General features: G+C 42.6%; 3 protein-coding genes across 5 annotated transcripts; 1 reads left to right on the top strand and 2 right to left on the bottom strand.

The window, feature by feature from the left end:
• The first annotated feature begins 473 nt into the window (after positions 1–473).
• LOC102700206 (bZIP transcription factor 12-like) lies at positions 474–3521 on the top strand. Its single transcript, XM_040522622.1, has 4 exons — positions 474–1392; positions 1494–1565; positions 2103–2132; positions 3224–3521. The coding sequence occupies exons 1-4, from the start codon at positions 754–756 to the stop codon at positions 3302–3304; spliced, it is 822 nt and encodes a 273-aa protein (XP_040378556.1). The 5' UTR covers positions 474–753; the 3' UTR covers positions 3305–3521.
• Positions 3522–3594: 73 nt separating this feature from the next.
• LOC102699925 lies at positions 3595–8925 on the bottom strand. Of its 3 annotated transcripts, none has more exons than XM_006646442.3 (13): positions 8704–8925; positions 8524–8589; positions 8136–8201; positions 7972–8047; positions 6657–6734; positions 6451–6548; positions 6199–6272; positions 5706–5796; positions 5474–5631; positions 5246–5288; positions 5029–5094; positions 4535–4612; positions 3595–4332 (listed from the first exon to the last, which is right to left on the bottom strand). In XM_006646442.3, exons 1-13 carry the CDS (start codon positions 8821–8823, stop codon positions 4240–4242), a joined length of 1107 nt encoding a protein of 368 aa, XP_006646505.2. In that variant the 5' UTR covers positions 8824–8925; the 3' UTR covers positions 3595–4239. The 3 variants fall into 3 exon arrangements, with proteins under 3 accessions (XP_006646505.2, XP_015699283.1, XP_040378553.1); XM_015843797.2 differs by lacking the exon at positions 8704–8925 and adding an exon at positions 8296–8437 and having other exon boundaries at positions 8524–8581; XM_040522619.1 differs by lacking the exons at positions 8524–8589; positions 8704–8925 and adding an exon at positions 8296–8490.
• A 3302-nt stretch (positions 8926–12227) lies between these two features.
• On the bottom strand, positions 12228–15688 carry LOC102706334 (tubby-like F-box protein 3). The gene is made up of 6 exons (XM_006645014.3): positions 15449–15688; positions 14529–14593; positions 13970–14394; positions 13736–13823; positions 13353–13485; positions 12228–13261 (listed from the first exon to the last, which is right to left on the bottom strand). Exons 3-6 carry the CDS (start codon positions 14333–14335, stop codon positions 12502–12504), a joined length of 1347 nt encoding a protein of 448 aa, XP_006645077.1. The 5' UTR covers positions 14336–14394; positions 14529–14593; positions 15449–15688; the 3' UTR covers positions 12228–12501.
• Between the last annotated feature and the right edge of the window lie 1728 nt (positions 15689–17416).

Genomic DNA, 17416 nt, shown 5'->3' with positions numbered 1-17416 from the left:
AGCGCCCCCACATCTGATCCCATCTTATCCCTTCCCTGTGTTTACCCTGCACGGCACCCATTATCCAATTAATCAATCCAATGGGCCGTCCTGCACTCCTGCCGGCGCGCGCGGCTCCTCCTCAGTCGCCGAAACCCGCAAAAGATGCGCATAAAACCCATCATTAGCACTGTAAACCGCACTAGTATTAAACTCTAAAAACTATATAGTCGCATGCAGAGCATGTATTATAGCAAGTCAAACCAGCTAAATATTGAGGTAGAGAAGAGAAAGAAGAAACATATTATAAGTTTTTAGCTCTGACACAATAAACACGAAACTATAGATATGTCATATATTAATTTAAAGAACCAACTATTATATATAAAAAACTTTATAATTAATTTACTGGTTATATTATTAGCTTTGCTCTAACGTTGTCTCGTCCCACTTGATCACCCATCACTCACACCGTAATCACGCGCCTCCGTAATACATAAGACCACCAAACCTTCTCCCCTCCTCGAGAGAGAGAGAGGGGAAGAAGCCAAGAGGAGAGAGGGAGAGGGAGACGAACACCGGATCAGCGGCTCAGCGCCTCCCCACGTTCGGAGCTCTCGTGGCCTCGACCAACCACCGGTTCATTCCCGTCTCCCGAAACCTCCGAGGGCTCAGAAAAAAACGGTGGCCACTGCGAAGCATTCCGGCGGGAACGACGAGGGAGGGATGGCGGGGAGGGCGTAGGCTAGGCGGTGAGGGGGGGAGGGGAAGCGGATGGCGTCGTCGAGGGTGATGGCGTCGTCGAGGGTGATGGCGTCGTCGTCGCCGTCGCACACAGCGTCGGATCTCGCGCGCTTCGCGGCGGCGGGGAGGGCAGGTGGCGGGAGCACCGGGCTGGGGTCGATGAACGTGGAGGAGATCCTCCGCGGCATCTACGCCGACATGCCCACGCCGGCGCTCCCGGTCGGCGGTGACCGGCCGATGTCGCCGATCCCGGGGGCGGACATCGCCGCGGCGCCGAGGACGGCGGAGGAGGTGTGGAAGGAGATCACGGGTGGGAGCGGCGGCGCTGTCGCTGGCGCCAGCGGCGTGGCGATGGCCCCTGCTGCCCCGGCTGTCGTCGCTGCCGGCGGAGGCGCCGGCGCCGGCGCGGAGATGACGCTGGAGGACTTTCTGGCGAGGGAGGGCTCGGTGAAGGACGACGAGGCTGTCGTCACCGGTCCCTCTGCTTCGGCGGCAGAGGGGCAGGTGGTGATGGGTTTCCTGAGCGGGGCAGAGGGCGCCGGAGGTGTCACCGGCGGTAGGAGTAGGAAGAGGCAACTGATGGATCCGATGGACCGCGCTGCGATGCAGCGGCAGAAGCGAATGATAAAGAATCGCGAGTCGGCGGCGAGGTCACGGGAGAGGAAGCAGGTGGGTGTGGAATGAATGCGTGCATTTTTACAGAGATTGAGCCTCTTTTGCCCAGGGATTTGAGCGAGTGAGAAAGCTGACATCTTGTTTTGTTGGTGAAGGCCTATATTGCTGAGCTCGAGTCTCTGGTCACGCAACTCGAGGAGGAGAATGCCAAGATGTTCAGAGAACAGGTACTTCTCAGACATTTCTCGTGTGCTTGTTTGATGTTGGTAAGTTGTACGTGGGGATTTATAACTGCGTATAAGCATGCAACGGGTGAACGGGATATGAACATGTCAGAAACTTAGAACTGCAATGGAGTTGTGTTATGGAGAGATGAATGGCTAGTTGTGTTCTTTTAGCCATCGGCTTAATTAGAGAGCCATTGGCCGTGTTAATTTTTTGAAAGGCAACAACTATATAAAAGTGTGTGCATATATAAGTCATCTTACACTATCCAATTAAAATTTGATGTATAGCAGTTGTCAGGAAGGAGAAGTGTTATTTGCTATGTTCATCTTTTCTTCTTGTCTCCATTTCCCTGCCCATTTAAATTTAGAATTACATATTGTGTCTACACGTAACACGTGTGATGACTGATTGCACATGAATTTATTATAACGAATCAAGCATGGATAAATTAGAGTATGCATGTTCATAATGCAAATGTTCTCCCTTCGATATCTTTTAGCAATTTCCTTACAATAAACTCCTTCGATGTGTTTCAGGAGGAGCAGCATCAGAAACGACTTAAAGAGGTAAGCTTTGTAAAATGGTTATGTTTTTAATTCTCTAGTACTTTAGAGCTTATGTCTAAGTGTCATATCTATTTTCTACATTCATGACATATGCCACGTTAAATTTTTAAAAACATTTAAATTTGGTCCCCCCACCCCCCAAAAAAGTATAATTCCTGGATTGGCCTTCATATACAGCACGGAAAGTAATACGGGGTAATATGTACATTGGAGTATTCCGTATTCTTTGGATATGATACTCACAGATTATATGCTTTTCAGCCTTCCCACCAGCGTGCCCAAGTGGCTTACCAAACAAACGATAGGTGATGCTGACACCTTTTGGTGGCATCAGCACAAGTGCTCAACACATGTCTAGGAGGTGATTGTTTGGTTTTTTTAGAAAAAAAAGTCAAAATGACATATTTGTAGAACTTTTATATGAGTGTTTTTAGTGATCTAAAAAATTAAGGCTGGAAAATAAATTACAATAAAAAAACCTAAATCAACATTAAATTTAAGGTTAAAAATTTAAATTTTGGCTTATAAGCAGAAACGAAAAGATGAGGGTGCATTTCATCAATTTGTTTCTCTTAGCCTGCTTCAACTCATCATAGGTGCATCCCATGTATATATATATATGTCTGATTAAAAAGGCCCGAGCCTGCAGTTTTGCTTTTCCACCACGTCACAGCTTGTCAAGTTGAAACAGTGTAGAGTTTATAAGTTGTCTTCTTTGTCACTATCAGGGAGGTTGGGAGGAGATGCTTTGTCACCTTGGTTGATATAAGTTGTATAGAAGGCACAATTGAGGCCCACATATTCCTTAGGAACATTTCACCTCCATTTGGCATTGCAGATTAGTTGTGTTCCGTTTAATTTTCAAGCCAGCACAATCCTTCCCTAAGTTTGCCCTTCCTGCAAGGATTATTTATTCTTCTATATATGCTGATGACCACATTTAAATGGCTCTATTTATCCATAATCCATGGTTGCCTGGTTGGTGCAGAGGCCTGATCTCATTATCTAAAAGACATTCTTTTAAAAATCTAGATGCTCGTTACCCATTCTTTAGGTGCGCTTGTCTGAAGAAATCCCTTTACTTTATGCAGCTCAAGGAAATGAAGACGCCAGTCATCATTAGGAAAACGTCAGCACGAGATCTTAGAAGGACAAACTCGATGGAGTGGTAGATGTGAGCCAAGCTCAATTGCCATCCCCATACAATTTATGTAGCATTTGCTCCATGTTTGTCATTTCTTCTATTTATCGGCAGTAGCCTAGTTGCAGTAGCAAATACATGAGCATTTAGGTGACACAGAGCTTAAATGTCCGTAATCGTGTGTGTAGGGAGGGGAGAGTACATATGAGCTATAAAAGCCATGATGGTCCAATTTGTAATTTGTCGCATGTCCATTCTCTGCCCGATCTGTTGTCTGTTTCATTTTCAGTCTAGCAATTAGGTGTAGCAAGGGAGAATTACGAGTTCTGAGTACTAGACAGGTATAATCTTGGTAAGCTGGTCTAATCTCTAGTTAGGCGTTACTTCTGATTCTCTGTTTGGTGCATCGGCTCAAATTGCATGTACATATGTGTCTGTATTGTCACATTATCAAGGGAAATTATGATGGATTTCTTCCAGAATAACCTTGGCAGAAGTACAGAATTTGGATGGCTTGAAAGTGCAGTGCAGCATAAAAGGATAATACGGAGTACAACCAGTGGCTCTAATTCTCAGGATGAATTTCGTAAGCCAACGCAGCTCTTTAGCGTATTTTTCATCTGTGACCTAAGACTCAATGATTCGTCTTAAGGATAACTAAATATTACAGCTCATACATAAGAGTACGGTTCCTCATGTAAAGTACATGAACCAGTAGAACACGTCCTAGAACTAGAAGTGCTTCCAAAAGGCCCCTACCGAAGTTGGAAAAAAAAAGGCGGAACAGCACTTGAGTTGCATCACCTCTCCAAATAATAGTTGAGGATTCTAATGCAAATGAGGGGGGTAAGATTCTGTCCATCCTTGATTCCGTTCGGAAAGGTGATGATAAAAGGGCCTCTGAAAACGAATGTTCGCTTGTTGCTAGCTTCCAGATGTTAGATACTGATGGTGCTTGTACCCTCTTTACCCGATTACTGATAGACAATCCTGCCTAACATCAGCAACAAAAACACTTCCAGATTCGCACCACCCAGCCACCACATCTGTATTTGCACACTGCAGTTCGCAAGCAACATAGTTGTCAGAAAGAACATAACCGCACCAGTTAACAGGGCATATATATCTCAGTAGGATTACGCCAAAGCACACAAGAACGGTATATTTAGTTACTCCTACATGACTTTGACATTTTATATATGCTCTCATAGGGGCTATATACTGCTGCCACTCACAAAGACGCAACAATGCTGGGGAATACCTTTGAAAAACCCAACCAGTTAGAGTCCCCTCGAAATGAGAACGCTCGTTCATTTTCCTTCCAAAGTCCACATGTAATCTGCAGTGAAATTATATGTATCAAAGTTAAATGCCTCCATATAAAATCACAAGCGCATCGGCTCATCACTTATGGTGGATCATCTATTTAAGTTCTTCACTAGACTAAATAGTCGAAACACCAGCCTTGTGTAGTCGTGCATAAGAGAATTTAACATCTGTATACAGTGTATGTGTGTGTGTGTGTGTGTGTCAAAAGTCACATCCAGAAAAATAATATAGTGTTGTTGTCTATGTTACTGAATTCACAAGTGTGAAATCGTCAATGAGGACATTATAAACCAATGCACAACCTTCTTCTTAAAATAAAGCATTCTTTCTACCTAAATACAGCTTGCCACTATATAAATGAAATTAGCCACTAATAACTCAAGATAAATAAAATATTTAAACAGGTCAAAAAAAATTCTCATATACCTCATAATCAACACCTTGGACATAAATGGAGGATTCATCAATTGATGAAAACGAAAGGCCTGTAATCTGTGCAGGAAGATAAATACTTTGTCACGTCATGAAACATTTCACCCCCATTCCAAGTTTATGATTCTTTTAGAGAAAACTTTAGGTGGTTGAAATCTTTGTATCAGCTACAGAAAGAAACGTCAGAAGGCAGAAAAAAAGTAGGCCAAACCTCGTACTTGGAGCACCCAACCCATCTTGACAAGGCCGACCACCTGCATACAAAAATTGTTCAATTAAACCCAGATAGATCTGACAGAATTGGTGATAGCATCTGTTTATAATCTGAGTAGCTATTGTCAGTACCATACAAAATTATATAAGTAAAATATATAGCACAAACTACTCCAGGATATGCAACTGTCTGTCAGAACCTTGAAACTAAAAGAAGCAAACCAACCTGCGTGGATCATAGATGGCAGCAGTACGATCAGTACCACCAGCAGCAATGAGTCCAGAAGGAGAACTACAGACAGCATATATGATGCCTCCAATAGGGCCAGAAATGCGCTGTACGCATCCTCCATTATTGCTCATTCTTAAGTCCCATATGCTCAGCTGCAACTAACCATCATGAGAAGAGAGGACAGATTTTTTTTTTACAGAGAATACCAGATTGACTTGAGTCTAACCTGAGATCCCTCAGCAATTACCAACATTGAACCACTTTCATTCACTTGTGGCATGCATTGGGCAAAGCTAAGTGAAGATGGATACCATAACCTGAAATTTCAGTTTTCCATACTGGTCAGAAATTTTCACCCTACAGATGAAGTTCAGCATGCATATATTATCAGATATTATGCAGTAAATATAACATGGATGCTGATAGATGAAGCTGATCTGTTTCCTTCACAATGTCTACTTCAAATATAAAAATATGCAGGTAAAGGTCGTTTGACAAGAAATGTGATGAGTGGGAAGATAGAACCATGTGGATCCCCATCAATGTCAGGTTTTTGTTTCAAGTAACATCTCAACTTTCTCAAGTAGTCAAGTGGTGGATACATTGTACTTAAACAGAACACAAAGGGGAAATTCAAGTTTCAAAAGCAACAAGGTCTGTTAAACAGCATAATTTGCCATGATGGCAAAATCCTGGTAAGAGGAAACTTAGTGACTTACGTACGTAAACTGCGAACATGAATGTCCTGATCATAGATATCAATGCACTTGCACAATTCACGAGCAACAGCTACCTGAAAAAGATTATGAAGTTGTAGCAGATTGTGTGGAAGGTTAAGTTCTCAAAATATTGATGCTTATGGCAAACTTTACAAAAGGCAACAGAAAATGCAGTGTCATATGTCCCAGTGTACTGTGTTTTTGCTACAAAGATAACAGGTGGATTTGTACACGACAGACAAGCAATTGTACCGTGGATTGGTGCATCGGACTAAAACATAACCCAGCCCAACTTCCTTCTCCAACACCACAATCACGAGGTGGTACTGAATAGGAGTTCCTGTCAATGTCTGAGAAAGTTAAGTAGCACCATGTTCACACATTACGATGATAAAGAAGCAGGTTTCTCATCTTCCAACTATCCATTCCATGTTGATAAGATGAGATAGAAAATATACCATCAGCCACAATGTCCAACCGAGATACAATAAGGTGACCATAAGAGTCAACTGTTCCAAGAATCAAGCAGCCATCACCTGGCAATGCCCACAAAAAAGGGTGTGAAATAAACTATGAAATATGTGCAATCAATTTTATCAAGACCAAGAGCTGAACAAACTGAAAGCCAACTTGGACCTGATATTTGGTAAATTACAAGGTAAACATGTACTTTTAGTCTCAGCGCCTAACAACCTTGCTTTGCATATATATTGTTCTATTTTACTTAATGTCAGTAACTAACAGTTGAATTTACAAGTCTAAAGTTTTTGTCGAAAATGGAATGTGATTGTCGGATGGAGAGGGTGCCAGCAAACAACATTATTCGTAATATGAATGATTAATTGGAACTGTACGGAAATTTAACGTTTGTGTTAATATATGTATGCATTGATAACACTCTTTGTTTTGGAGATATTTAAATGCCTAAGATTATATAAAATGGATGTATTTATACCATTATTAATTTGAGCAACAATGAAAAAAGTCTTAAAGTGTCAAGGCTACAATTCCATGCCAAATAATGATAGGTTTAGTTCATTTTCCATAGATAAAGCATAAAAAAATGTAAAAAATACAGAATGGTATTAAAAATAATCACAAATGCATGTATAATTAGTTGTCAATGAAAGAAATGTCAAACATAGTAAAATCAAGTGTTTTGAGTCTACAGGGACTAGTTGTTGTGGGGTGGACTTTCCTAATTATACAGATTATGCGGACAATTAAATAGAAAAGTAGGCGATTAATTGCTAAATATGGCAATTTGATGTTCATAAATGCAAACTGATGACAGTTTGCCGATTAAACGGACGTCTTAACGGCTGAGTCGGCCATTTCCACAGTACTTTAGAACCAAACCAAATAACCAACTCATAACAAATCCAACAATCTACAATTCAAATATGGCAGATCATTGGAGCTGAAATGAGGCTAGCCAGCTATAGGCTAATGAGACAGTGGTTGACTGATTGGTGAAAATTAGTGTTGGTGGTCAAGCAAGTGCAGTTTCTATAAAATTTCAACAAGTTCTAATATAGTTCAATACAATACATTGTAAGGTCATAGTGTATGCTCTTTCAAAAACATAGTTCACACAGATAAAGCTGCATATACCGGTGCAAACAGAAGAGTAGATAGCAACATATTCACAACATGTTTTCATGGCTATGTCAGCTTATGTTATGCTAAGCGAGCAGCACAACTACTGAACCACATCACTTTAATATGAGATAACATATGGCTCAATATTGTTATGAAATACTGAAATTGCACCTTCACCCTCTGCAAGAACAACACTCTGAATCTCTGAACGATGTGGGCAGCGGTCCACAACAGATGAGCTTATGACCTTTCATTTCATTTAGCAATGAATGTAAGAGAGTAATCAAGGACAATAATCATTAAATGGTACTCCCTAAGGAAGCCTACAGTTATACCTCTGCATTGATAGGGATCAAAAGGCTCTCCTTGCCTTTGGACAATATCTCACCCTCCATGGATACCTGTTCAGCTCCAAGATGAAGAAAGAGGAATCAAACTTGAGAACCGCATTAAATTACATGAGAACCGCTACAAACTGGAGTGCCCTATCCTTACCCTCATAAACACATATCTCGCCCTTCCATCATCAAAACAGCAACAGCAAGTTAGCATCTGAGCAACTAGGCAGCCGCATGGCAATCCCAAAGCCACATGCATCAAACTTAACAGCCAGCGCAGCATTCGTGATCCTAAGAGGCTGCAGGTGGTATTGCAGAAATTCCTTGCCGCGGCACAGTGTACCAACTGAAGGGAACCAACAGAGGGGGGGAGAGAGGAGGTCACCTCTATCTTGTAGACGCGGCAGCCGAAGGCGAGGTAGGCGGAGCAGGAGGAGCCGGCGGGATTAACCTGCGAGATGGAGAACCGGACAGGCGAAGCGTCAGAGCCCTGGGTTTAGGGTTTTGGAGGCACCCGCGGGTCAGAGAGAGAGACGGAGGGAGCGGGTGCCGTGGGCGCACGTACGTGGACGGCGAGGCGGGTAGGCTGGAGGCTGCCGGGCGAGGGGTCGGAGACCAGGGACGGCGGGATGGACGCCTTCCGCAGGCTCCGCGGCGCCAACATCGCCGCCGGTCGCCGCAGCATTTTTCTCCTCCCGGCTCCTCAATATCCCGAGGGTGGTATATCGCCGGAGCCGGAGTCGGAGTCGGTCGGACGGACGGATTACATTCACGGATTCACCCCTGTGATTTGTCACGGGCTAAAAAAAATACTATTCACCTCGTTTTTTAATGGATGCAAGATGAAATATTATTTGATTTTTATAGCTAAAAATCTATTCTAGAAAAATGAAATTATAAACTTCTACTGGAACTTTCTTTTAAAAAATATAATGTTTAGCAATTTGAAAAGTATGGATGCAAAAGCCAAAAAAAAGGTAAAAAAAAAGTGTAGCCATATAATAAGATCATCTCCAACAGCTTTTCTAAAAATTGCACTCTCAGCTTTCCTATTTAGCAAGCTACTAAAAATGATTATGTTTATATTTGATATATATTCAAACGACCTATCATGTATACTTTCATAATAAGTATATGACTATGGGATCTATACGTCATTCTCTCGGCCTTATAAGAGCAGAACTAACCATGGCGAAAGGGGCAATCGGTGGTGAGGGAGCGAGCGGAAGGGGATAGTGACTAGATAGGTGGAACCCAAACCCAACGATATCGTCGGTAGCTCCTTATCTCCTTGCTTGTGACGCCGACATTGTTGCACCTTCTCCTTACCCTAGCTCGACCTTGACTAGCGATGAAAGGGGCGAAATGGAGTAGGTGCGAGAGAGTGGGGGTGTTGGACGGATGAACGTCGGCACTTCAAGGGACAAATGGATGAAGACGTTAGACTTAGCCATCGTGCAAGAAGTGTGTTAGTATTTTATACACTCATAGATAAATCCGCAAATGCAAGAAATATTGTTGTGCAAGTAGCCAAGGGGTTGGCTTCTGTATATGTATATGTAAGTGACAACTTCTTAAGTCGCGTGCAGCGAAATATCAAGATTAGTGATTTGTCAATAGTGCTAATATAAGGTAATATTAACCATCATTAGTGTTTAATAAAAATTTTCTATTATAAAATAATATATAAATAAACTGAGCTAAACAAACTAAAGTTTCACCAGGAAGTTCAAAATGTTTGGTAACGTGCAGACAAAATTTTAATTCTCTAGCTGGATTTTTTTTTCAAATTTGAGTTGAAAGTTTTAAAAATTAAATTGGAAGTTTTGAATATTGAATTGAAGGTTCCAAAACTTGAGTGGAAAGTTTTGAAAATGGAATTGATAGCTTCACAGTTTGAACTGAAAGTTTCAATATTTAGCTTTTTAGAATTTAAGGGAAAATTGACTTGAATATTTTAAAGTTTGCGTAGATTGTTTTCAATTTTCTATGCAACACTTCGAATTTGAGTTAAATGTTCCAAATTGCAGTAGAAAGTTTTTTAGTTTAAAAACAAAAATAAAAATTAGCATATACCTTCATTGGCCCATAGGGCCCAAGTGCAGAATGTTGCATTGAGCGGACCATGAAGACATACTGCAGATTGAGAAAAAGAAAAAGAAAGAACGTAGCAGACGGACAAAAAAATGATAAAAAGCAAGTCCGCACTGCCGTTTATCGCGACGAGCGGCCGAGCACTTGGCGGCGGCGCGCGCGCAAAACAGTAGAATCGGCAGCCGCTCGGTGGAAGATGGCATGGCACTGTGGGCAGTAGCCGCCACTATATTGGGCAATCGCGGCCTTTTTTAAGAGAGCGGGATAGTTTATATTGATGTCTTAACCTTTGTTACTAGTAAGATTTAAAACTTCCACCGAAATGAACAGAACTTGCCATCGGAGACCAAACACCGGCTACCACTACCGAAAGATCTTGATCGATCTCAACCTTATCTGAACCCACACACACACGGCATATCCCACTCCGCTGTCCACCTCACGCGTCAGTAGACAGCGACGGCGGCCTCAAAAATTACTGCCGCGCCACATATGCTGATTAGAGCAGGTACAATGGCAAACTATAAGCCAGCTATAAGTATATTTTAAGAGATAAGAGAGGAGAGACAAGAGATGTGGGCTACTAATTTATAGCTACCTGCACACGGGCTCCAAGACAAAATGTGTGTATGATATGTGAGACCATGTATTGATATTTTGTAGATAATTATTGTATGAATTGACTATTAGATTGACTATAGATGAATTAGAGCTAGTAGTTGGCTGTCCTATTGAACTTGCTCTTAGTGCAATAGTATAGCCAACTACTAGTTCCAATTCATCTATAGTCAATCTAATAGCCAATTTATATAATAGTTACCTATAAAACATTAGTACATGGTACCACATGTCATACACACGCGGTGTCTTGGAGTCCGTGTGCAGCTGACTACAAATTATTAGCTCACATCTCTTCTCTCTTATCTCTTTAAAATATACTTATAACTGTCTTATAGCTATTGCACATGCTCTAAACTAGACCTGATTAGTACTAGTATACAAGTCAAAGGTTTCCTTTAAATTTATTAAAAGCCATCAGCCATGCACTACACTGATCGACCAACGGGTGGACGATCTTTCCTCCCGGGGCGGCGTGGCGACCCATGAGATGTCGTCATGGCGAGCCAACGACGCCGTTGCCAACTAGTCGCGACGGCGACGCAGACCCGTCGCGCCCACCACCCCACCAGGCACGACGCGGAACGAGCGGGACAGCCGCTCGCGCTGTCGCCGTTGCAGGCGCAGGAGCCTCTCGCATTCGGCATCGCGCTTCGGTGAACGAATGATCCCCATTCCCAGGCGTGAGACGCCACGCACGGTGCTGTCTCGCCGATCCCTCTCACGCGTGCGTGCAGCAGCACCCACCGCCTCTAGCCGAGCCGGGGCACAAAAATTCGGTCATGTTCTCTCTCGGCTCGAGTGAGGCGAGGCGATGGCGGATCGTGGGTGGCATGGTGGTGCAGTCCAGCTCGGAGGCAGGTGATATTCTTCGCTTCTCACCCGGTCACACTCGTGCGTGGGTCCAGGTGCACTCTCCCTCTCTTTCGCTTTTGTTCTTTCCTTCTACTGACTTTCTTTTTCCTAGCTGTAGTAGTGTAGTGTACTGTACTGTACTGCTGCTAGCTGCAAAGACATGGCGAAAGAACACGAACCTAACGGGCGATGCTTTTACTCAGCAGGAGGGGAAACAAAAGGCAGGCAGGCACATGTGAGGTGATGCTCCTCCCGCTGTGCACACAACCACTGTATGTGTGCATCTAATGCGCCATTGAAGGGGCGCATATTGGGGCGCCACTTGAGCTCGTACAGGGTAATGATTATGTGTACACGTTGTGTGGGTGTCGCTGTGGCCACTAAAACATTCTCCAGATGAGACAAGGACGGCGATCTTGTTGATTCTTGAGATGAGAGAGAGATAGTGAGACAAAACTTACAGAACTCGAGCAAGAATGCCTGGACAGTGTAGCAGATGCACGATGTAAGATCGCAGGATGGCAGAAGAATGGAGGGAACCTTTCACATTTTGTTGGCAAACGGCACTAGCATTTACATCGCGCTATGGAGTATGGATCAATGGATGATATGTGGTTCGTTACCTCTATCATGCATGAGGGCACATAAAAGCATGCTTTCGTGCATATACGTCTAGTTCAAGGCTACAACAAGCACAATTACAACCAAGAAAACAAGAAAGAAAAACGCAGACATCAACTAGTAACCTATCACCAGACATCTGAACTCTTTTTTGCCCTTCTTCAGTCTGAACAATTTATTCACATGCCAATTTCGTGTCGAAACTGCTCAAACAAATAGCGAAAGCCTGGAAGGCAGAGAGAGGATAGCGGTAGTCCATTGTGAACATATCCCTGGCAACCTTTCCAAACTGCAGAATAACTTTCTCGGGGTCAGCTGGACCAGGTTGCGAAGGAGTCGGAGCACCTGCAGGAGGGGGGCTTGGTGCAGCAACCAGCTGGAAATTCTTCACGGAGGCAATGGTGACACGGCCACGGAAGTTCAGGCACCAGCACTGTAGCTGTTCATGCCATCTTGGGGGCTTGTTACGAAGCACTAATGGCCTCTCCTTGATTTCAACATTGTCATCACCACCCATTATAGAGCCATTGATGTCAGAGAAGCGAGCACTGTTGAAATCCATGGACGGGTCCATGATGGACTTGGAGAAGGAGGTGGTGCTCCGGAATGATTGAGAGAAGGAGGTAGTGCTGCGAAATGAGTCCTCCAGAGCTCGAGGTATAATTTGCTCAGGCTGGCCAGGGACGATGCCACCAGGCTCCACTGAGGAGGCAGGTACGGAGTGCATGATGCAACGCATCCGCCTAGGACCTCTTGTGCCAAGGACATTAAGCTCATAGCTCACCTGAGCTATGTTATAAGTAACAGAAGGAACCTTCGGAGAAACTTTGGTTGAGTTAAATCTCTTGCTGGTCCTTCCAACGTGAGGGATCACAGCCCCATTGTATGGGGGCTGTGTGTCATAAATTATAAATTTTGTGCCGAGGAAGTTTGATCTGGAAATGAAAATGGCAGGGTTTATATATACTATGAAACAAGCAAAATGAAAGAAGAACCATCTTCAACAAACATGATAATCACTAGTACCTTAATTTTCCAATATAGGTTCTACTCGATCTTGAGATGTTTCCAGAAACCATTGAGATAGTGTACTCTGTGCAAGTTGTTTTACGGTGTCTTTTAGCAGACAAGACAAATTTCCCGCCTTCTGCAGTAACAACTGCACAAAGAAAATGTTTCAACAAATTTGATTAACGGAGTCAGATTATGCGGGCACTTGGTCCTCTCATACAGAAAAATAAATCACATGATTGAAGGGCCTTTGTCTTGCAGGATATGTGGAAAAATGTCTCAATCAATCAATCATTAGGAGTTCTTCAAGAATGAACAATTTTCTCATCCTTAGACAGGCACAAAAAGAAAGAAAGATGAAGCTAATAAGGGATGCTAACTGTGGGAGAATAACATACCGTTGCTAAGACACAGGTAGAGGTGATAGGTGGATTTTGATCTATTCCTCTTTATATAACATTGGATCATACCATCTCGAGGACCAGGCTGAAAAAACAAGAATACTAATGTATCAAACACCAAGAAAGATATCCACTGCTCATACTTATAACTGAAAACTATGAATCTCAGTCAAACAACTTTCATTTAAAGCATATCAAACTAAAGGCTGATGACTTATCTTTCTTATTTACCTGCTTTATAGAAACCGGAAAGGTAAGCTTCCCACAAAACTCTGGGCTCAACACAATCTCTTTACACATTTCCCTCCATGTCCTACAAACAGCTGCAAAGCAGACAACATTCCTCCGGGATGGCCATGTACTCTCATCAGCCTCCAGTCTGCGTATGACCTCACGGAGGAGTTCAGGCGGAAGACTCGCCCAGCGGCTCTCTGGGACTAAAGCAGGTGAGTCATGGAGCTCATCCAGTGAGCTCTGGGTCTTCCCTTTGTGATGCCCAGTAAGACCATAAAGACTTGCAAGGGTCACCTCAAAGCTCCTTCTTGACAAACTTCCAAAACCATCCCTGACATCCCGAACTATACTACGAAACGACATCTAATCCAGCCAATGCCAGATAATAAGGCATACGAAGTCCTACAAAATATGGCCTGCCACTGTAAATAAGCAAGAGTTGTTAAAAATCTTTCTTTTTTTCACCGGGCCAGCGGCAGATGCCCCAGACAGATTTTAGTTAAAAGTCTTTTGAAATGCACTTTTATAGAAAGAAATGAGCAAGAGTTTACCACACCTCCTTTGAAAATGATTTAGAGAGTTAGATGCTGTACACGTAGAAGCAACCGGTACTAGAAGTCCCTGCAAAAACAAAAGATTCTTGATTAGAAAACATGGGAATTATATCGATGGATTTGACTTGCACATGTTTAGAATGATGGGCTGAATCAACCTAGACGTTATATAACAACTAACAACTTAGGCGTATCCTAAGTAACAATGAAACAATGAAAGAGGAATGATACATGTCCATCACCCGCTCATACTTTCTTCCTAAGTATATATATACACCACACATCACTTTGAGAGCAAGAAAACTGTAATTTTTTTTTTCTTGTTGTGCAAATTTCCTTCGTGCAGCTGAAAATAACGAAGTTTGCCAACCGCCTGATACATCCTTCTGGAACTATAATAAAGAACTTTCCATGGAAGAGGTTGAAGCAACGGAAAATTATTACATATTAAATATGCCTGTAGATTGCTATTGCATTTCGGGTGGAAATCTTGCGGTTTACATGAAAAAACATACCAAGTCTACGAATATAAAACAAGATCTATCATTTATCTATTTTTTAATAGACAAGTTGATAAATTTGATATGGTCTACGCTAGATATAGGCATAACTAAATACGTTTCTCTCGTCAACTACAGCAATGTAACCGGCAAAGAGAAAAACAATACCCGTGAGAGAGACAGTGAAGGGAAAAAAACCCGAAAGTTCACATTTTCTCCCGAAATTTCTCCTGAACAACTACATATCTACCAAATCACGCCATACGATCCCCTGATCCGGATCATAAGGCCTTAAAACCCACGCCTCAGCCGCCGCAGCTACTCACCGTGCAGACAGGGAAAATAGAAAACCCCGAACAGCACAAAAAGGCCAAATCGACTGCCCAAAACAACCCGTGAGAGAGCCGTAGAGGAACACTCACATTCGGCCGAGACGAGCCCCGTCGCCGCAAGCCAGCCAGATCACTCGTCCGCTGGGCAGTCAGTCCTCAACTCCCCCGCCGAACTCGACGCACCTTCTTCTCTCGCCTCTCCAGGAAGAGAACTCCCCCGGCTACGCGGGCGCACGCCGGTACGCGCAGGGAGAGGGACAGAGACGAGGAAGCAGTTGGTGGGCGGGCGCGAGGGAGGAGAAGAAGAAGAAGAAGAAGGCCAGGAGGAGAGGAAAGGGGCGGGGGGGTGTGGGGGTGGCTCGGCCCTCTTTTTGTTTATCCGTGCTGCGGTGGTGGGGGTGGGTCGAGTTGACCGCGCCTTTTCCGTTCCGTCGGGGCCGCGCGCGCCTCGCCTCTAACGGCGTCAGCCCCGGGCCAGGGCCAGGGCCAGGGCCAGGCAGAGTTTTTTATTTTTAAAATTTTTTAATAAATAGTTTTATTATTAAATCTGGAGAAAAAATATTTTTATTGTAATAATCTTTTAGCCACACCATTATGTATACGCGGTCTCAGTGTCATGATAGACAGTGCTGTCTGGCCAAAAGATTAATATTATGAAAATATTTTTCTTTGAGTTTTAGTAATATATTTATTTATTAAACAGGCATTAAAAATTAAAAAAATGGGGCCAGGGCCGGGTCACTGGACACGTCAGGTGGCCGCGCGTGTACTACGACTTGGCTTGGCTACTGCCTTTGGCTTGCCCCGGCGCTCACGCCACCAAAAGCGGTGGTCCTGGTGCGATGGATGCGTGGATGGATGGATGGATGGATGGATAGATGGGTGGGTGCAACGTGCACCGTTGAACCGATGCCACCGGAACGCATCGCGGTTTTTTTTTCTCTCCCAAACAGAACCGCAGCTCTTCTACCTACTGAAGGCTTTGACAGTAATATTTTAGGGGACACCGAGGAGGACTTGTACATATCGATTGATTTGATTAAGAAAAAATGGAAGCTAAAATGTTTTAGGTCAGGATTAGAGCTTTGTGTGGTGCATGGACAAAAAAAAACTTATAACTTAGGTTCGGCCTCTGATGAATACTTGTATTTTCTAAAATAAAGTATGAGACGTTCTTGTTTGCAGGAAAGTTAATATTTCGAATTTTGAAATGATAAATGAGATAAAAGTGTAGTTTAATTCATGAGTATATGATCATTATATGTATTGAAAATATTATTATATGATGAATTTTATGGTGGTGGTAGAAAAATCATCCGTGTCTAATGCTAAAGACCATGCAAAAGGCCAATAGATCTTACACTTAATACTATTATATTATGAATTTTATGGTTGTGCTAGAAAAGTCATTGGTATATAATGCTAAAGACCATGCTAAAGGCTTCTAACCGAGGGAGTATCTTCTCTGGTGCTCATTGTGTACGTACTTGTATTGTATTACATTTGAGAACGGTGAGACTTTTTAGTTTTATCTAAATTTATCAATTGATGAATGCATATAATATATATATATATATATATGTCTAGATATGTCTAGATTTAGATAAGACTAAAATATCTTATATTGTAAAATAAAGGGAGTACAACATTATATCATTATATATTTACGGTTGGACGGACTTGATAACAGGGTGATGTCATGACACTTGAATCAGTGGTCCGATTCCAAATGGCCAGATGATTAGGAAACCCTATACACTAACTAAATGAATTTTAGCCGTCAATTGGCAACGCACTTTTAATTGTATTTCTTTGGGGACCTCCTTCCACGGCAAACCAGGAAGAAGATTAGTGTGCCATAGGCCCCATCTGTTAATTTATGCTTATGTTTTTAAGTTAAACTTTAAAACGTAAAATTATAATTGATTTTGATGCTTTATTATTATAGTTTATTTTTTAACCATTGCTTTTAATCACTAAAAACACGTATATAAAAATTTTATATATAAATTATTTTTTAATTGCTAGTAAGTTCTTATTTGTCTATGCTTATAATAA

Source organism: Oryza brachyantha, chromosome 1, assembly GCF_000231095.2.
Source record: "Oryza brachyantha chromosome 1, ObraRS2, whole genome shotgun sequence".
Taxonomy (NCBI): Eukaryota; Viridiplantae; Streptophyta; class Magnoliopsida; order Poales; family Poaceae; genus Oryza; species Oryza brachyantha.
The sequence above is the reverse complement of the archived record's forward strand: the minus strand, read 5'-3'. Positions and strand labels throughout refer to the sequence as shown.